We start from the raw sequence: 20187 nt of genomic DNA, 5'->3' as shown, positions 1-20187 counted from the left end.
TTCGGGTTGTAGGACCTGACAATGGATAAATACCACATAGACCAGCAGAAGGGCAGGTGTGCGTTCAGTGTTTCCAGATTTTACAGTAGGGTACATCACAAATGTAGCCACACAGTGTAGCTGCTGTTTTTGTGTAACAGGAGATTACATTATAACATTCACTATAAGAATTATATCTTTTTTTATGTATTATTTATATGGTTTGTTAATGTTGATTAGCCACTGTTTCTAAATCAGAAGAGACTATATAAATCCTATGTGTAAACACTTTCATCTTATTTCTTAGTGTGTGTTTAGCATTGCATCTGCATTTGCACTGTTTGCAATCGGAGAGCATATATATTTGTCTTCTTTAAGCTTTCTTAATCAGGTTATACACTTCAAAATGCATATATGTTTTATAATTGTCTGTTGGTTGCCATTTATATTTATGCAAATACTGCCATCTGAGGCACATCAGCATAACTCAAGGCACATCTTTGTAACAGAAGCTGTATTAGGCTCTTTATATGTGATTTAAGAGAAAGTAAACATGCCTGACTACAGTTCTTTCTATCTCTCCCCTTGATCCGGCATTTCTACTGTTGATTTGGAGGAACAACTGATAGACAGCATTTTGAGATTATGCATAGCCTTCCGAAATTTAGCTAATGAATTATTAATGTGGTTTGACTCCTCAGTTGAAAAGTAAGGACTCCTGACATGGCATTTAATGAGGAAAGTCTGCGTTAAAGAGAGAGTGTTGATCATCATGCCTGTATTCAAAAAGCGGCCCACACTGAAATGGGAACTACAGGTTCAGCCTTAGAGGATTAGTGATTATGTTAATGGCATGCTTATAACCAGCACAGTCAGGACAGCGGCTCTTTAGACGACAGACCTTATTTTATTCTGCCCCTAAATCCCTGATGCAGCCCGATGAGGTATAGGGGAGCACATGACTGTTAAATGAATTTTGCATTTACTCATCAAGGCCACACTTTTATTAACAAAACTCCCTGAATAGCTAAATGTACCATCAGCCGGCCTCTAGATTACACTGCAGGCTCACAGGGCGTCTCTATAGAGCTAACTGGGGAAGCTGTGTTTTACTGGGATCTAAACAATGGAAATATATCATAATGTCAAAGCACCAACAAGAGGATGGAAGTGATTAATTCACACATGTGCTGCAGTAAAGGTCACTCAGCACAAGAGCAGAGCACATTGCTTAGATCATTACTTTACATCCTGCACTGCACCATGGGAGGCATTAGCTCTGCTGCTGTGATTGAAAGGTTGCTGGTTCAAGTCTCAGCATCTGAGAGAATGATGTAGCTCTAGGTGGGTGGCAGGTTGCACCCGTTTGCACGCTTCCTGTCCTACTGAAGCTGTGTTTTAAAATAAGAAACTGATAATGTATAACCCCTTAGTTCCAGTGCCATAACCCAAATAAAAGATAAACCTTTTAACCCGTGGCTTGGCGAGCCTTACACTGCTCTTTTAGGATTAAAGCCAGAATGGTTCTTTATCAAGTTTTTATCTGACATTTTAATTGCTCTGAACATAAAAGATGTGCCCTTAGCATCAGTTTAATTAACACTACATATTTTTGGTCTTGGATGGTGTGATATCACTATTTAAAAGATCAAATTTAAAGCACAGTCATGAAATATAACACCCAATATTCAGTATTAGTGAGAGCGTGGAAACAGCATAGTGCTCATAACACAACTCCTGTTTGACTTATGTAGTCCAGTTTTAGTCACCGTCTGATTGGTGCTCAGGGACTCTTTTTTTTTCTCTTCCTCTCATTGTGTCTGTGTTCATCTACAGTCTGGAGGCATCCCTCAGAACTCACAGCCAGAAGCTCTTTGCTTAGATCTAACAGCAAACTCTAACAATGTTAAGTGTTGAGTGTAAATACACTAGTTTGTTTCATTCCCATTGTACCGCATAAAATATAGTATTAAAAGTACTGTTTTTTTTTTGTGTAAGGTAGTCTGCCACAGAAAATACTGTGCATAGATACAGAATTAACAGCATCCTCAGAAAGAGAAGAAATTAATAAATGCTTTACAAAAGATTAATATCAAATAAATGCTGTTGTTTTTTTGTTTGTTTGTTTGTTTTTCTCTCAAGAAATCCTGGATGAAATCGATCACTGTTTTGATGACAATGAGTAGTACAACTACCTTAACTGTGATTACAAGAAATGTTGAACATCAAATCGGAATATTAGAATGGTTTCTGAAGGATCATGTGATACTGAAGACAGACTGGCTGCTGAAAATTCAACTCTGCATGACAGGAATAAATTACATTTTAAAGTATAATCAAATAAAAAACTATTTAACAAAAAATTAAATTAAACTGTAATACTGCAAAATGAGTATAAAAGACTTCTTTCCCTATTAAAAAAAGTCTTTGCAACTCCAAACGTTTTAACAGTAGTGTGTATTTGTTAAAATCATACTAATAAATTTTTGTTTGTGTAATTTAATCTTGTGTGTGTATGTTTATGTTTGCTCTATTAGTAAAGTGAGCTCCATCTTTAGACTAAATTCTTTTAACGCTTCAGACTTTTTTTTTACTCTTATTTCTTTGCTGTCCTCTTAACATTTAGGCCATAACTTTATTTACAAATACAGTATGACCCTGAGTGCCCTATTTTTTCTTTAAAATGGTTACTATGTAATGATTCAATAATAAATAAATAAATTATTTAAGGACACATTTTTATTATATAGTCCCTGAACATTGGGTACAATGATGGCGCCTGTGTTTGGCGATGCGTCTGTCACTTCTGTCACTTCTCTGCTCTCATGTACATTTGTAATCCTCCTTGTAATATTACTTGTGTCAACCCTATCAACCACCAGCTATGTCTCTGCAATCATACGATACGATCGGGCCGCGTTGTTCCGCATTAAGGCACATATGCAGGACTTGTGTATTACCTGGGACAGATATTATGAGTTTTTCCCTCCAAAACTGGAGTGCGAAGCGCCATCATCGGAATACCTTCTGCTTACTCGGCGCCGTGGCAGGAGAAGGAAGCGGGGATCCAGGGCTGGGGTTCAAGTCTGGAGGAGAAAGTGGCGATCCCGTGGATTTTCTCCCGGTCCGAACGGATCCAGAGCCCCCGGGAGTGAGCGGTGCCTGAGGCCGGTTCCGGTCTGCGAGTCAGATCGGGACGCGATCTGTGCATCGTCACCTGTGTGGTGCACCTCTGACCGGATCTTCCCCACCCGTCCCGCTTGCCATCGTGCACGCCGTCAGCGTGCCCTGTGCCCGGTTACCTGTCGGACGGATCATGCCATCCAGCCTGCCCCAGGACAGACCTTGTCATGCACGCGCACTACCAGGATTACACTTATCAACGCACGCTCCATTGCGAACAAGGCTTTTACTTTGAATGACCATTTCACTAATGAGAACTTGGATTTTATGTTTATTACGGAGACTTGGCAGCGGGAGAACGAACACTTTCATCTTAAAGAACTATGCCCCCCGGACTGCTCCGTGTTTGGGACTCCTCGGCTCGCGCGACGTGGAGGCGGTCTTGCGCTGGTCTTTCGGGACTCTTTCTGCTGCAGCTTGACGGACACAGCTTCGTTCGACTCATTTGAGATGCAGATGTGTAAGGTTGGGAAAACACAGTCCTATTACTGTGTTTTAGTTTACCGACCTCCTGGTCCTGCACGCACATTTCTTGATGATTTCACTGAGTTTTTAACGTCTATCATAAAACTAGATCGCGTTTTAATTTAAATTATGCAAATTTTATTTGCATATTGATGATCCCACTTGTTTGAATGCAGCTGAATTGTTGACTACCATGGACTCGTTTAATTTTGTACAGCACGTTTCTGCCCCCACCCATAAAAAAGGTCACACATTAGATTTGGTCTTCTCTTGTGGCCTAACCATTGATAAACTGAGTGTGGAGGATTTTCTAATTAGTGACCATTGTTGTATATCTTTTAATTTGTCACTTATCACGATGCCTACTGTCTGCAATGTTGTAACACAAAAACGCATCATTAGTGAGACAACACTTAGTGATTTCTCTGCCTCCTTTGACTCTCGCTCCTTTGTTGATTGTGATGATGTTGATTCATTTGTGCAAAGTTTCAACAACCACTGTCTGTCGATTTTGGATATGGTAGCGCCTGTTAAAAACATTTCAGGGTCACATAAAAAAGCCCTCCCATGGATGAATGATAACATTTGTAGTTTTAGGAGAAAATGTCGTAAGACTGAGCGTCTGTGGAAAGCAACTAAATTGGAGGTACACAGACTCCATTTAAAAGATATGATACTGGATCTGAATGAACTGATAAAGCAGGCTCGCTCGGCTTATTTTTCCAATCTTATTTCAGGTAATAAGAAAAAACCTAAGGTCTTGTTTGACACCATCGAAAATCTAACTGCACCTTCAGCTCCTCTTGTGCCTGTGTACACTCATGAGGACTGTAACAACTTTTTGTCGTTTTTTTGTGAACAAAGTACAAGACATTAGGGCCAGTGTTAAAGTTCCCATAATCACTGTGTGTTCTACTGAATTTTCAATGGTGTTGTCTTGGTCGTCCTTCACTCCTGTCAGCCTACAGGAGGTGAAGACCTTAATAGGAAATATGAAACCGTCTTCAAGCCCTGCTGATATTGTCCCAACACCCCTATTGTTGAAAATGTTTGATATTGTTGGCCCCTGTATGGTAAAAATAATTAACCTGTCACTTGCATCTGGCTCAGTCCCCAACTACTTCAAACACGCTGTGGTAAACCCGATCCTTAAAAAGCCGAATCTTGACCCCTCAGAACCTCATAACTATAGGCCCATATCAAAACTTCCATTTATTTCAAAAATTTTGGAAAAAGTGGTGGCAAGCCAGCTGACCTCCTTTATGGAGCAGCACAACTTGTTTGATATTTTTCAATCTGGTTTTAGAAAATTGCACTCCACTGAAACAGCTCTTATTAAAGTCTCTAGTGATGTGATGATGGCAGCGGACACTGGCCGCTACACTGTACTTGTACTTCTCGATTTGACTTCCGCTTTTGACACGGTAGATCACAGTATACTGATCAAATGGCTTCACAATGAGATGGGACTATCTGGATCTGTCCTCCAGTGGTTCTCTTCCTATATTCATGACAGAACCTTTAATGTCGCTATAAACAATGTACAGTCAGATGTGACCAATTTGACCTGCGGAGTGGCACAAGGGTCAGTTTTGGGCCCTATTTTTTTACTGTACATTTTGCCACTTGGTCATATTATGGGTTGTTTTAAGGATGTTTCGTATCATCTCTATGCCGACGATGTCCAGTTGTACTGTTCTTTCAATGATGCTGAGTTCCATCGTTTATCACTGTTTTTAGAGTGTGTGTCCTCCATCAAAGACTGGCTGGCCTCTAACTTTCTGCAGATAAATGCAAGTAAAACTGAAACACTGATCTTGCTCCAGACCACAAGATTCCGCTGATCAAACAGCACCTTGGCTCTCTTGGCTCCTCTGTTAAATCCAGCCTCAGAAACCTGGGGGTTGTGTTTGACCAGGCCATGTCTTTGGAGATACACTCAAAACAGCTTGTCCGAAACTGCTTTTATCACCTTAGGAATATCTCTAAAATATGCAAAATGTTGTCAAAGAAGGATCTGGAAATTATTATTCATGCTTTTATATCAACTAGACTTGATTATTGCAACTCTGTTTTTACCTTCTTGAATAAGTCAGCCTTGAACAAACTGCAAATGGTTCAAAATTCTGCTGCTAGACTTCTAACTGGTGCCCCCAGAAGGTCTCATATCACTCCCGTTTTATTAGCTCTCCATTGGCTCCCTGTAAAATTCAGGATTGATTTTAAGATTTTAGTGTTGACTTATAGGGCATTAAACAGTCAGGCCCCACAATACATCAAGGACCTTTTGACCCCGTACTCCTCAAGCCGCACTCTTCGGTCCTCTGGCCAGAACCTGCTTATGGTCCCAAAAACTCGCTATAAGACCCGAGGGGACCTGTCTTTTCAGTCTGTTGCCCCCAGACTGTGGAATGCCCTGCCTCTGTCTCTGCGTCTGGCAGACTCTGTTGACTCTTTTAAAAAAGATTTGAAGACTTGTTTATTTAAGAAAGCTTTTGGTTGATGGGTTTTTTCAGTAGTGTTACTTTGATTTGACTTATGTATATACATTTTTATTGTTTTGTTCTACTTTTCTTGTGTACAGCACTTTGTGATTTTATCTGTGAAAAGCGCTTTAGAAATAAACTTTACTTACTTACTTACTTACTAGAAAATATGGATAATGGCCTTGATATACACATTAGATAGGCTTACAGCAGCCATAGTGTCTTGTTGTTCTGCTGGAATTCTGTATTGACCCCTTCGGCAGTATCTGAAGCATCTGTTTTTATGTTTGATGAACGTTCCCGTCTGCATCAGAAAAAAAAAAAAGATTTTGAAGTTGCTTTTCTGAATTCAAGTCTTGTATAGAAAACACACTGAAGACTCCGATCTCTATAAATGGCTGAATTTGCTTCGCTTCAGTAAGTCTTTGTTTGTCCATGAAGCTCTGTCTGAATTAACAAATGCTTTCTCATTGACTGAGTGAAATCAATTGTCCTGAACAGTGAATGAGTCATTATTAGTACCTCCTATTGTTACTGTGACATGGCTTTGACACTTTTTTTTGTTTTGAATTGTTAAATCAAAAACACACACGTTTTGGTGAGCAAAATTGAAAGGTGCAGATGAAGCTCTCACATATGTCATTATGAATTCATGTAGTTGTTGTAGTGCTTATTGTTTTATGAACTAGGGATGAGTTTTTGAAATGTGTAATTATTAAACTCTCTTGTGACAGCTCAGAGATCCTGCAAGTCTTAATCTATCAGTACTGTACATATTTAACCATATTGTGTTCCTTGGTTTAATTAGGTTGTTTTTGCAGATCTCTCTTATAGAGTGTCTCATGAATATGTATATACCGTTGAAAATGTCTGTTCCAAAGCAGCTGTCAGTCATTATTTGTTAGGTTTCATGGGAAACAAAGGCATTATTTGATCTGTCTGAAGATTGGAAGGGCTCCGGAATGTAGATGTAACAAGAACATTAAATGTAACAGAACATTAAATAAAAAAATATTCTATCAATTATTTATATCAGTTGAAAGATACCTCCATTAACAACTCTCTGAATATTTTCTTGATTATCTCAAAAATAATATCTTGATTTTCTATGTATTTTACTATAGTGTTTATATATTTTTATATATATATGTAGTTAGGACGTTTGTTGTAATTTCTTCAATCAATACTTTTATTTAGTAGAAGATTTCTACTTCAAATAAATTATGTTCTTTGGAACTTTCTGTTCATTAATGAATACTGAAAGATGTATTACACAGTGTATTACAAAAATATTAAGTGGTGCAACTGTTTTCAACCTTGATAAAAATAAGAAATTTTTGAGCACAAAATCAGCATATTAGAATGATTTCTGAAGGATTTTGTGACTGCTGAAAATCGAGCTTTGCCATTTTAGAATATTTTAACATATAATTGTTATTTTAAATTGTAATAATATTTTAAAATATTACTGTTTTTATTGTATTTTTGATTAACTATAGCCTTGTTGAGCACAAGAGATTTTAATCAAAAACATTTTTTTTTAAATCTACCGCCCACAAACTTTTCAATTGTTGAAGTGTGTGTGTGTGTTCTTGTTTTTGTGACATATCAGGACACAACTCTGTATAATGACATGGGTATGACACAGGTATTACAAATGTGTGTGTGTATTATGTTATTTGTCACAAGCTTATGGCATCATCCAAGACTCCCTCCCCTGAGTTACTCTGTAGACGTCTCTTGAATTTAACTGGCATGTGAGTGTGTAGCGTAGATAATCATTCAATCATTCTCAAGTGAAATTTCTTTTTATGCAATTTATAATGTCTTTTTACTTTACAAATGGTACCTTTTGAACAGAATCTCTCTGCTCTCCCTGCCAATGCTTGCCATGAAATGCATGTTTGATTTGCATATGCTGGCTGAATTTGTATTGGAAATGACCTAGCACTGGTTGGCTTGTTATCTGCCATGCAGTGTCAGTTGCTATAATTTTGATGAAGTCGCCTGCTTTATTCCACCAGAGCTTCAGCTTTGATTCAACAAGTCTGCTATTTGCCACTGCTGTTTTCTTCATGGCCACCCTTGTGATAGACAAAGGGTGAGAGTGTGAAACATTCAGTGAGCTGTTAAAATGAGCAGAGTATTAAAACATGGAAATATAAGACAAGAAATCTTCATAGATATATACATGTCTAAAATAGAGAGCCGATGAGTAATTTGACCCCTTACTCTGCATTATGTTTGTTGTACATTTTAAGTTTGTTAAATGTACTTTAAACATTATATATTATATCATGGTACATTATGTACTTTTCTTCTTCGCTGTATCTTCCATATTTGTTTCATTTGTGGGTTTTTTGTTCTTGGTGGTGGTCAGAAAGTGTGAAAACTCTTGGAATGACTGTAGCGCATGAGCATGTCTGTACCTGTTCGAGCTTGTGCGTCAAACGTTGCGTTGTGTCTGTGTGTGTGTGTGTGTGTATGTATGCTTGTGACGCTGAAAAAGCAACTAGGTAAAAGTCACCACACTACAGAAGCTTCTGTCGGCAATGCAATTATGAGATGGTTAAACATTGACTAGCCTCATTTCAGACATTATTGTCACGAGTCCGAGTCACAGCTACATGAGGAAGCATTTATTTTGTGTCGCCGGAAATCTTATATGCTTTAACATGTTTTGACATTTGCGCTGCCAAGCAGTCCTCAATTTTTTTGTCAAGTTTTTGCTGCCACAAAAAGAATTGAAAAACGGCTTTATGGAATAGACACATACTGGTGATACCAAACAAAAGAAGTCTTTGTGTGTCTCTGTGTGTGTTTACATTGATTTTACTCTGACCACCAACAGCTCAAGAGGTCTGTTTTTTCTGTTTCTCTTTGTTCTTTCATTCTCTTGTTCATTTAATTTGTGTAAATGTTCCTAATTCTGTATAGCAATAATCGTTTCAAGTTCAAAGAGCTCAGTGGAGTTCAAGCTCTTTGTCCCTATGTGATTTTTTTTTTACTTTCGTGGTGATGTATATCTAAATGGGCTCTTTTCTGTCTATCTCTCTCCTTCCTTTCATGGTGTCATTATCTTACCATGGTTATAGCCCTTATGCTTGAGAAATGTGGAAAATTGGTCTTTCTAGTATAGTATTCCCCCGGGTGTACGTCACTGTCTGGAGGTTTGGGTTTTATATCCTGCCGTCAGACATATGCAGGTGCTGAGTCTGGGCAAATGAAGATAGGACGGTCATCGAGCCCTCTCTGTATGTAACATAAAAATTGCCTTTCTGCTAGATATATTTGAATCACAGCAGGTCTATCTCTCTTTCGCTCTCTCTCTCTTCTTGTATGGCTCAACATGGATTGTGCTTTAACTGTCCCTTTCTTCTTTCCTCCTCCTCCTCCTCCTCCTCTGTTCATCACTTTCCTTTTATTTTACCTCTGCTAATGCCAGGTTATAAAATCGATTCTTTCTTCTAGTTTTGAACTAATGCATTTTCCCATTTATATTGGGATGAGCTCAGTATGTTTTTTTGTTGTTGTTTTTTTTAAAGCTTTTTATAGAGGGAAAGATTGCCTTTGATGACTTTTGTATTGATGTCCATATGGGTTATTGTTTAGAAATGCACTGGTTAAACGAAGGGCTATCAATGATTGCATGGTCATCCTATCATTCAAAATGTTGTACACTACTAATTAAATGTTTTCTTTTACAGAAATTAATACTTTTATTCTGCAATGAAACATTAAATTGATCCTTTATAACTTTGCAAAATATGATCAATGAAAATGCTGTTCTTTTAAACGTTCTGTTTATCAAAAAATCCTGGAAAAAAATGCTCTTAAAGAGCAACCTCCAAATCTCCCCAAAAATTCAGTGAAGAAAATGCAAAAAAGTTTACAGATTGTGCCTGGGCCTGCCAATTAGTTCTGCCAAAAGAAAGAGGGAGAGAAAAACACATTTGGTTGAGGCTGCTGTGCTCATTAAAGGATTTTAAAAAGTGCCTCTTTTTTTCTCCACAGAAAGTAATCAATTTATATGAGCTGTAGATGACAACTAATTTCCTTAATTTCTCAGTAGTTCCTCAGTACTTTCGCAGCAGTCATATAATCATCATGCTGAGTTATTTAGTTGCAAGCAGTTTAATTGCAGTAGCAGGTCGCAAGGTATGTCTACTTTCAGTATCCACCCTTCACGTGTCATTTCTGTAGAACAGTCAAAAGTTCATTAACATTTTTGTGCTCTTAAATGCACTATAAATGGAGAAATTACATTTACACAATGCAGGTATCACACTATCTTGTTGGCCAACTGGCAAATGTGACATTTCTAGAATATTTTATATAGTTTTTTTCACTCTTTGATGTGACAAACATCAGTCATGTTATCAAGCAAAATAAAGATGTTTATCTGCAGTATGTGTCAGCCTAAAGAAAATCAGGTTTTGAGGCAAATGTGCTTTTGACTGTAGTGGCAGTAGTTTTGGCAGTAGTTGTGTGTGTGTGCGTGTGCATGGGGAAGAGTGTATTCACATTTTTTTTAATTTAAGCTCAAGAAAACATCAGCCCTTTTCATAAGCCGGATTTGCCTGTTGTTTAATTACTTCATCTGCAAAAAAAAAAATGCACAAGAAAATCTTTGTGATAACACATTTACAAAATGATTGGAGGTTAAAAGTTCATCTGACAGCTGAATATAGCCTAATATAAACAAAGACCTAAATTCCCCTTCTTGCTGTACTCAACATCCTTAAAAGATTCTGCCATCTGGTGGCCAAATGAAACAGAGTCTGGGTCTTTAAATGCCTTTGCAGGATTGCACAAATGCAGAAGCCCTTTGTTATTTCAGTGAAAATATCCTCTACTGTGCTACTAAGATATTTTAGTAAGCTCTGTCTGGTTACTTATTCATCCTGTTTTGACAGAGTGAATCTAGTCTATAACCTTAAACTTTCTTTTTGTCTATATGTGTTTAGACTCAAGCGGCCAGCCTTTCTGTGTCCAGTGCAAGCCAGAGTACAAGGGTCCCAACTGTGAGCAGTGTAGTGATGGCTTCTACAATGCCGACAGCATCTGCCTTCCCTGTAACTGCAGTGGGAACGGAGACCCCCACATATCTCCCCGGATCTGTCACCCGGACACGGGCCACTGCCTGAGCTGCATCAACAACACTACAGGGCCACACTGTGAGCACTGTGCGGAGGGCTTTACAGGGGACGCACTCACCAGGAACTGCACTCCTACAGGTGAGAGCCTGCAGTAGGAAAACCTCTAGTGATCTTTGGCTGCATTCGGGTAAATTAGGGCTGTGCCGATACAATAATTTTATTGATATATTTATTTTTTGTTCACATTATTGCATCTGTATTTCACATTCTTTTTTTATTATGCTCATTCATACCATTTTCAACAGTTCAGTTAGAGCTGTAACTCTGAAACCATCATTTGTCTTGTGAATAAATGAAGATAAATGAAGTGAATAAATCCTTTTCACATTTCACAGCAGTGGAAGTCATCATAGTTGGGTTAACTTGAAAAGCAGTGAATGGGAGAATACCACAAATATATGTTTTGCATTCCCATGTGCTCAAATAGCGAAAGAAAAACTCCATGATAGTGTTTTCATGACTTTCAGTAAAAGGAAGAAAATTGAGAGAGATTGATAACGGCAGTCAGAAGAGAGAACGATTTCAAATTTACTGTCCCTCCCATAGACACTGCTTTAGAAACACCCTCCTAGCGTTAACTGTATTTTTTTTATTTGCAAAGGTGATATAATGCAAACAATAGTGTTATAAATGTACATACATTTAAAAAAAATACAAAAATGTAAAACTTTTGAGGATTTACGATACTGATCACCATTAAACACGTCATTGTGAACACAGTCTTGTGAAAAGGGTCCATCAGTTGAAAGAGGTTGAAACTCAGCCCACAGGTTAACTCTTTCTTGTGGACACCCTGAATCTCTTTCTCATGCATTTGATGTAGTTTCAGTTGTGATTTACTTATATTGCAACATATTAAATGCACCACGTTATCCAGAGTGTAGATTGTGTGAACAGGAAGGACCTGAACTTTTGATATTAATATACTTAAACAACTATTTTAAGAGGTAATTAAAAAGTGCTTGCGTGTTTTTTGACTGTGGTTTTCAGAGAGGGGAAGAGAGGGTGTGTTTTAAAATGACTAACCCCAGATCAGTGTTCTGACTCACAACATCCGTCTATACACTGCTGATTATATCAGTGGCATACTGTAATGAGGACAGATCATACATTCTCACAGGCAGGCTGACTCGGGCTGCCAAACAGTGAACTTGGACCCCAAGGTGAATGCATGAAAGAGAGAGGAAGAAAAAAAGAGTGAATTATCACTCCATTAAGTCAGCCAAATCCGCATTCTCTTTTCGACAAGCTTTCCACTCAACCAACAATAAAAAATCCTTCTCTTTTGGCCTTTCTGAGCTCTGCTCCAGATGTTCTGTTGCGGTCTATGTTGCCGCTCACTGATGACGTCCCGTTATAGAGGTACACTAATGGTGCTCCAAAAGGCAACATATTGACTTTCAATATTGACTTTCCAACAATGGCTGAAATATCTCTTACAAAGTGTCTCCTATAATGACAGTGTTGCAATTGTGTTGTTAAAGTTAACATTTAAAAAGTTTTTCAGTTTTTGTTAATTGAAATACCAGCTGTAATATAATAAAATCTAAATATCAAATGAAAAACTTTATTCATAAAATTCATTCAAAATGTTGCTTTGGCAACTAACTGAAAGTTCTACTGAAAGTACTAAATGTACTAAAATGACCAAAATTAAAACTACAAACAAATCTATGTAGAAATTATTGAATAAAACTCAAAAGCACATACAGTTATTAAAACATGAACTAAAATTGAAATATGAAAATTAAAGCCAATTCAAAATATGAATAAATACTATAATAGTATATAAATAATAAAAGATAAAGATAGCACTACATGATGAACCTTACATATTTTCTGAGGTAGGTTTTCAGTCTTTATGTACACTGCGTATGGTCTGACATTGCCTGTTGTACTGAACAGATGGAATGGCTCCTGCCTGTGAACCTTCTACCAGTGAGCAGCATCTGTTCTCTACATTACACAGGATCAGGGCTCCTCATGCGACTCTCACTTTTCATTCCCACTCTGTTTCTTCTCTTCCTTTACTCTCTTTTTTGCTCTCTCTATTTTTTACTCTATCATTATTAAAAGCATTACAATGCTTTTAATATTTTTTTCCTGGGATTCTTTGATAAATAAGTTCAAAAGAACAGCATTTATATTAAATTTAAATCTTTTGTAACATTATAAATATATTTAGTGCCACTTTTGATCAATTTAAAGTGTGTGTGTGTGTGTGTGTGTGTGTGTGTGTGTGTGTGTGTGTGTGTGTGTGTGTGTGTGTGTGTGTGTGTGTGTGTGTGTGTGTGTGAAATGTATTTAAACAAACATCATAAACATCATATTAAATTATATATACATATGTGTGAAAGAAATGTATTTAATTAAACATGTGAAATTTAGTCAGTAATGACACCAATTTTTGTTAACAAACCTTAGGTTCATAAAATTTGCTTTGTTTCGAGATCATGATAACTTGCAGTTAAGTGATAAATGTCAGTTCTGTGAATGAGTCAGAAGTTCCTACTGATTCAAAAAAGCAGCTTGCTAGTTTATATATACTGTGTATATATATATATATATATATATATATATATATATATATATATATATATATATATATATATATATGATTTAGAATTTTAACTAGAATTTTAGGATTTCAAATTAGAATTTAGTTTTCTGTATGCAGTCTACAAACACATTTCATTTTCTTACTATGTCATGGTACACAGTCTTTTTTCTCATTGCATTCAATAAACACTGTAAACTCACATCACATTCACAACTTATATTCAGCAGCGGTACAGTAATATCACTGAAAAATCACTGGAGTTTAATGCATAATCTACTTCAATTGGATATGTTGTATTTTATTAGACTTGTAAACTGTCCTTCTTTCACTCTAGTCGTCCACACTACTCCTTCAACCACTACCCTCTGGTTTCACTACACCACCATGACCTCCAGCCCCAATGCTACAGCACAATTCACCACCCTCTCCACAACTTTGCTGAGCAGCCTGGGCAGCTCCACCCCCAACAACACCGCAACCACCACCACAGTGACTCCGGTCCCGTGGAACCAGTTTAACATCATTATCCTGGCAGCCATCATCATAGTTGTCATTGCTCTCTTGGCAGTGGTAGGTGGCGTGTACACTTACAGAAAATATCAGAACCGCAAGCTGAATGCCCCATTCTGGACCATCGAGCTGAAGGAGGACAACATTAGCTTCACCAGCTATCATGACTGCATTCCGAACGCAGATGTATCAGGGCTTTTAGAAGATGAAGTTAGTGACATGGAAAATGGACAACTTGCTTTAACCGGTCCTGGTTGTTTGTATAAGGTGTAACTGATGTTCCGTCACAGAAACTGGGCTGCTACATCGACACTGGGCAGATTGTGGACCTGTGGATATATTGAGCCCTGATTCTTTTTTTTCTTTTTTCTTTTATGCTAATGAACAAAGGAATATTGACATGGCTCATTGGACATAATGCAAACACTTGCACAAGCACTCCAGAGCAAGAAGACAAATTAATGAATGAGGAACATGAGCAGTGCATCGAACTGAAAAGCTAAGTTAAACATCCTGCCTTGTTGAAGGCCTTGGCCAACTCACAGCTGAAACATGTTGTCTTCCTTTGAAGGAGGAGAAGAGATGCAGAGACTAATTCACTAATGTGTGACACAATATTAGACAATGAAGCATGTCTGATTGAGTGTTAATACAGTGACTGATGTTTCATCACACACGGATAGATCAATCAAATGCATCTAACATTTGTATAATTGCAGTTACACACTTTTCCTTTGTAAATGCTGTTTTAAATTGACAGAGTGGAGATTCTTTTTTTTATCAAACTCAGGGTGAATATAATTTTGTTGTTTTCTTTGTATGTTCACACCGTTTTAGTGTCGCTTCTTACATGCTATTACATGTGCAGGACTTTAGAGGGCACCGTAACACTGACCTGGTATACAGAGCAGGCCTGTGTATCATGCAGTGGAAGTATCTAATACTCAATGGCAGATGCTGAATGACTTCTGCATTAAATTGCATTTATTTTTGGCAGACGCTTTCTTGCCAAATCAAATTGCAAGAAGGAATGATTTGTTTTTATCGGGCCAAAGAGGATCTGTGTGTCAGTCTCAGATGGAGAGAGCCTGACTAATTTTTTCACAATTTTACAACGGTAAAGTGGATTTTGAAGACCATTTCATGGTGTATGGAATTATACTCGTTTTATTTATTTTTTAGAAATGTTCTCCTCAATTCGCTTTACCTTCGTGACTTATCACCGGCCATCAGTTCAATGGTACTTGGACTTGACTTGTCTGACTAGGAGAATTTAAGTTTTGGTTAATTTATTTTAATGAACCTCTCTCTCAGATGGCTTCAGGGTCAGTTTGTGCGAGTCAGAGGTGGGGAACAAATATGATCAGATGAGCAATAATGCCTGTTGGATCTAACAGCCGTATTGGACATTAATTAATCACTGCCATTTGTGTAGCACAGGTTAAAACAAGTTGAGCAAATGGTTAGGTGATGAATAAGTGCACATGTTTGAGTGCATGGGAGCTGAGTGTGGTAATCTAATATTACTGGAGTTGGGTAAAAGAGCATAAAATGCAATGTCAGTCAGTAAAAGACATTTAAAAGGGTGTGTATGAATGAGTCTGTTTTTTTTTAGACGATGGCCTGAACTTGACGACAAGAGCAATAGTTCATCAGTGATTGTATCTCAGATGACTCCTGGGATATCTACTTTTAGCTTCCTCCACTTTCACCATCCTGAAGCTGTCTTTATCTGAGGTGTGTTGGTACAAAACGATGTAAATATTAGATGTACAGAATGGTTGTGATGAGGAGGCTGCTGTTGTATTGGTACATATGGTGATGAGTCTTGTTCCTGTGACCAGCATATACTGGTGCGCACACATAGAGGCTTACGTCGTAATGGTGTCTTAATCTCACATTTTATGCATCGTGCAGTATGCATTGTGCACCATATTCACAAATAACTCTGAAAGATTTCAATAAAAGTCACTTTTCCTATAATATGTGATTTCATTATTATTATTATTATTATATTATTGTATCTCATGCATCCGTTTCCTGACCATCTGGTTATACTGCACACAAAACTAGAAAGCACGTGTGAAAATAACGAGTTTCAGTTTAATAAAATTTACATTTCATGAATTTACTGAGGACTTTTGTGAAAAAGTATTAAGTTGTATTTGAGGCACTGTAAATCTATTTTATGTTGGATGCTAACATGTCTAATATCTATTTGTTACTAGGTAATATGTGAACACAGTGACCAATTTCATTTGTATGGAAACAAGTATTGTTTTATTTTGAAATGAAAAGTTAGAGCTATAGGGTCAGACACACTTCAGATTTGGGCCAGAGGGTGTGATGTTTTTATTATTTGATTTAAAAATAGTTATAATTCATGGAGCTATTGTTTAATAATTCCATGAATTAGGTGTACATTTTGGACATCTTTATTATTCACCATAACCTAAAGTCCAATTGTCCAAACTCATTTTGGACAGATTGACTGAACTCCTAGTCTATTCCTAGACATCCCTTCAACTAAAAATACATTTGTATAATTATATTGGGTAATTCAGATGTATCTATTTGACTAAACATCTGTTTATTATTCATTAGCATATTATTCTGTTCTTCAGACTAAACTAAATGCCAAACTACATTTGTCCAAATGCATGAGCATTAGTATTTATATCAATGCCATTAAGTTGATACAACTTTAATAAAATAAATAAATAAAATGATACTAGATTAATTTCACACATTCTGCAAAACTAAGATGACGTCATCCTCATTATGTACATCCCAAAGTCATCTCTAAATATGTTACAATTTAGCATGAACTGTATTCTTATGTACGTCAGTATGTTTACTTCAGTTTTCAGTGTTCCTTTAGTGACACTGCAAATATCAAACAAAGGTTAAAACATGACTCCGTTTTTTTTTATATACATGTACAGTCAACTATATCGCTCAGATCGGTTTCTTTTTTTCTGTTCAGTATAATCATCACTTTCATCTACAGACCATGTGGTGCATCATCTGTGTAAGAATTGTGATGGTTGGATAAATCAAGTAAGTGCCTGACTTCAAATGTTTAGCTTTTTTATAACGTTTTAACATGTTGCAACTCATCATTTCAAATATTTCTAGCCCTCCTCCCTTACATATAGCACACGAAGCTGCTTGTGGCAATTATTGTGAGTTTGAGTATTATGCTGATGTGTGAAATATTTTCCATGGCTGAACTATGTGAACTGTTTTTGTAGAAATGTGTCCATTCCTATTGAGCAAACAATGGTTAGTAATAAGTGGCACAGAGGAATTTCCTAGATTTCCTAACATTCATTGAGTCATACCAAAAATCTTTTATAGTTCTAATGTACAAAATGAATATTTGTTCACAAACACTGGATGACACATTTTCCATATCGAGACTTTTCTTCTGGCTGCTGTTGATTTTGAGAACTGAGGCAAACATTTTACTTTGCTTAATCCTTAAAAACAATCCAGTGGAGAATAGCTACAAAAGCCCCCCACCCACTTAAATGTTCTCATCTTTAATTTGTACCCTTCTTAAAGGTCGAGGTAGATAGCTGGTGACTATTCCTGCAACCGCCCACACCTTCTGGGTATCCATTAAGGGGTCATACAAGTCACTTTAAGTCATACGAAGCACCTACTTTCATTTCATTAATTTTTACTTTCATTCAGAAATGCCAAAAAGCGTCCTCCTGAAATAATTGAAGATCTATAAATAAGCAAAAAAGTAATTCAGCTTAGTTGTCTTTCCCTTTTTATACTTTGTTGGCTTATTTATCTACTCTTGCCATGAATTAAACAAAATGGAACCAAGAATTATTGTAGTCATTTGCATAAAACCTGGTCAAGACCAGGCAAAGGCCTCTGAGAGCTCGGCAGTGGGCGGGACTAATGTGCAAAATTGTAATCTCATTGGCTAGTCCTCACCGTTCAATGTCCACGTTTTGATTACAGCAAACCACTACCTGATATAGGGCGAGAGCAAAAAGATAAAGCTTTGACTGTTGTAAATTTAATGTTGTTAAATACTAACAGATAAAGCATTTTATATGTAAGTAGCTTTTAGCATGTTCTTAAACCCTGACCTCATTATTGTTATCCATTTTTCAAAGAAACCATGTTTAATGGAGAAATTAACTTTTGAAACTTTAAAAGAGGTGTTATTGTACAAATTACTCCACCCCTGCATTTGTCACCTGCTCCCTCGTCTAAAAAGGACATGAAGTGTCATACAGAAATATGATGATTATGTTGATTTTGTTTGTGATATTGTAAACACAATGCAGACTTGCTGTGGGAGTTATTCAAAACACGACTGATTTTCACTTTTCTCCCGTCCCATTTAACACTGCATTTTTCCATTTTGCTAATGGAGAACATTTCAAGTGGAAACTAACTGTTGTAGTAGTGATAGTCTTTCATATGTCTTGCCTACCTGGAAATACTGTTGCTATGACACATAGTTGTTGAGGTTCTTGTTAAGATCATCCCTCAATCCCACAAACCCTGCAGTGACATTGGAAATAAAATGTTTATGAGAATTATTTGAATATCTTACTCAGATATTGACAGAATGTGATCCAGATCCAGAGTAATGCAAAGCTAGCCAACACAGCCTCCTTGCTCTAATTCTGAGCTTTATCAGTCCTACTTAATAAATAAGGATCATCATCCTCAGATTGTTCTTTAAAATCAAATAAGTCAGTTACTTCGCAGTAATCAGTGATGTGAATCACTGCATATCAAAAATCCCGAGACATTTAAATTAATCTAAGCACATGATGCCGGAAATCAACAGCACTTTAGCCAATCGAGTGCTGACAAGTGGAATCTGATGTCATTGTGGCATCACTGAGCCATGTAGGCCTTCGAAATGGAAGACATTTGCGGGCATTTTCTTTTACTTACTTTGATATCATCTGGGAAACTTGTGAGTTCAGTATATAGAGTAACCGATAAAAATGAGTCATATAAATATATATATGTGTATATATAACTGGAAAAACACAATCTGTGTCTGAATCAACAGTGAGATGCTCACAAACAGACTGAATGTCCCTAAAGCGCCCAGCAAACTCTAAACATGCACAGTGCGTGAAGATTTTTGCTGATGCTTCTGCTAACACCCACACCCAATGGGAGCACACGTATATACATGTGGTGACCTTGTTTGCATGATTGATTACAGATATTTCTTATGACTTCCAGTCAACATTGCGGGAAAATACCAGATGGGTGGTCTCTAAAGAACTTGTGGTCTATATGTGATCTTAAAGGCATAGTTCACCTAAAATATCAAATCCTGTCCCCATTTATGTTGTTTCAAACCTGTGTCACACTTTATTCTGCAGAATACAAAAGGAGAAATTCTGAGGAATGTCTTGGTCAGTGTTTTCTGTCCAATGACAGTGGTGATGAAAAAGGATGCAAAATCACTTTTTTAGTTATTCTAAAGGCATGTGATGGCTTTTGTGTGGAGAACAGTTCAAATGATTAGTTATTGACTAAAAATAGGGACTTTAAACAGTAGCTGATAGAATGGCAACATCATTCTGCAAAAATGTTCTATTAAATATAGTTATATAGTTCACTTGCAGAATAAAAATTCTGTCATCATTTACTTGTCCTCCACTTATTCAAAACCTGTATGAGCTTCTTTCTTATATAGATATTTTGAAAAAAGTTGATTGGCCTCATTGGCTACCACAGTAGGAAAAAAATACAAATGAATTCAATGTTGCCCATCAACTGTTCAGATACAAAAAAAATAAATAAATAAAAAAAAATATCCTCTTTTGTGTTCAAGAGAAGAAATAAA

At 36.9% G+C, this 20187-nt stretch overlaps 1 protein-coding gene across 1 annotated transcript in view; it reads left to right on the top strand.

Moving 5' to 3' along the window:
- Positions 1-14684, top strand: part of LOC132139676 (multiple epidermal growth factor-like domains protein 9) — a 91058-nt gene extending 76374 nt beyond the window's left edge. The window contains exons 5-6 of the mRNA XM_059548210.1: positions 11081-11350; positions 14167-14684. Coding sequence (XP_059404193.1) covers positions 11081-11350; positions 14167-14615 — 719 coding nt within the window. The 3' untranslated portion in view covers positions 14616-14684. The remainder of the gene's footprint in view (positions 1-11080; positions 11351-14166) is intronic.
- The last annotated feature ends 5503 nt before the right edge of the window (positions 14685-20187 follow it).

This window comes from Carassius carassius, chromosome 4, assembly GCF_963082965.1.
Source record: "Carassius carassius chromosome 4, fCarCar2.1, whole genome shotgun sequence".
In the NCBI taxonomy this organism is placed as follows: domain Eukaryota; kingdom Metazoa; phylum Chordata; class Actinopteri; order Cypriniformes; family Cyprinidae; genus Carassius; species Carassius carassius.
The sequence above is the reverse complement of the archived record's forward strand: the minus strand, read 5'-3'. Positions and strand labels throughout refer to the sequence as shown.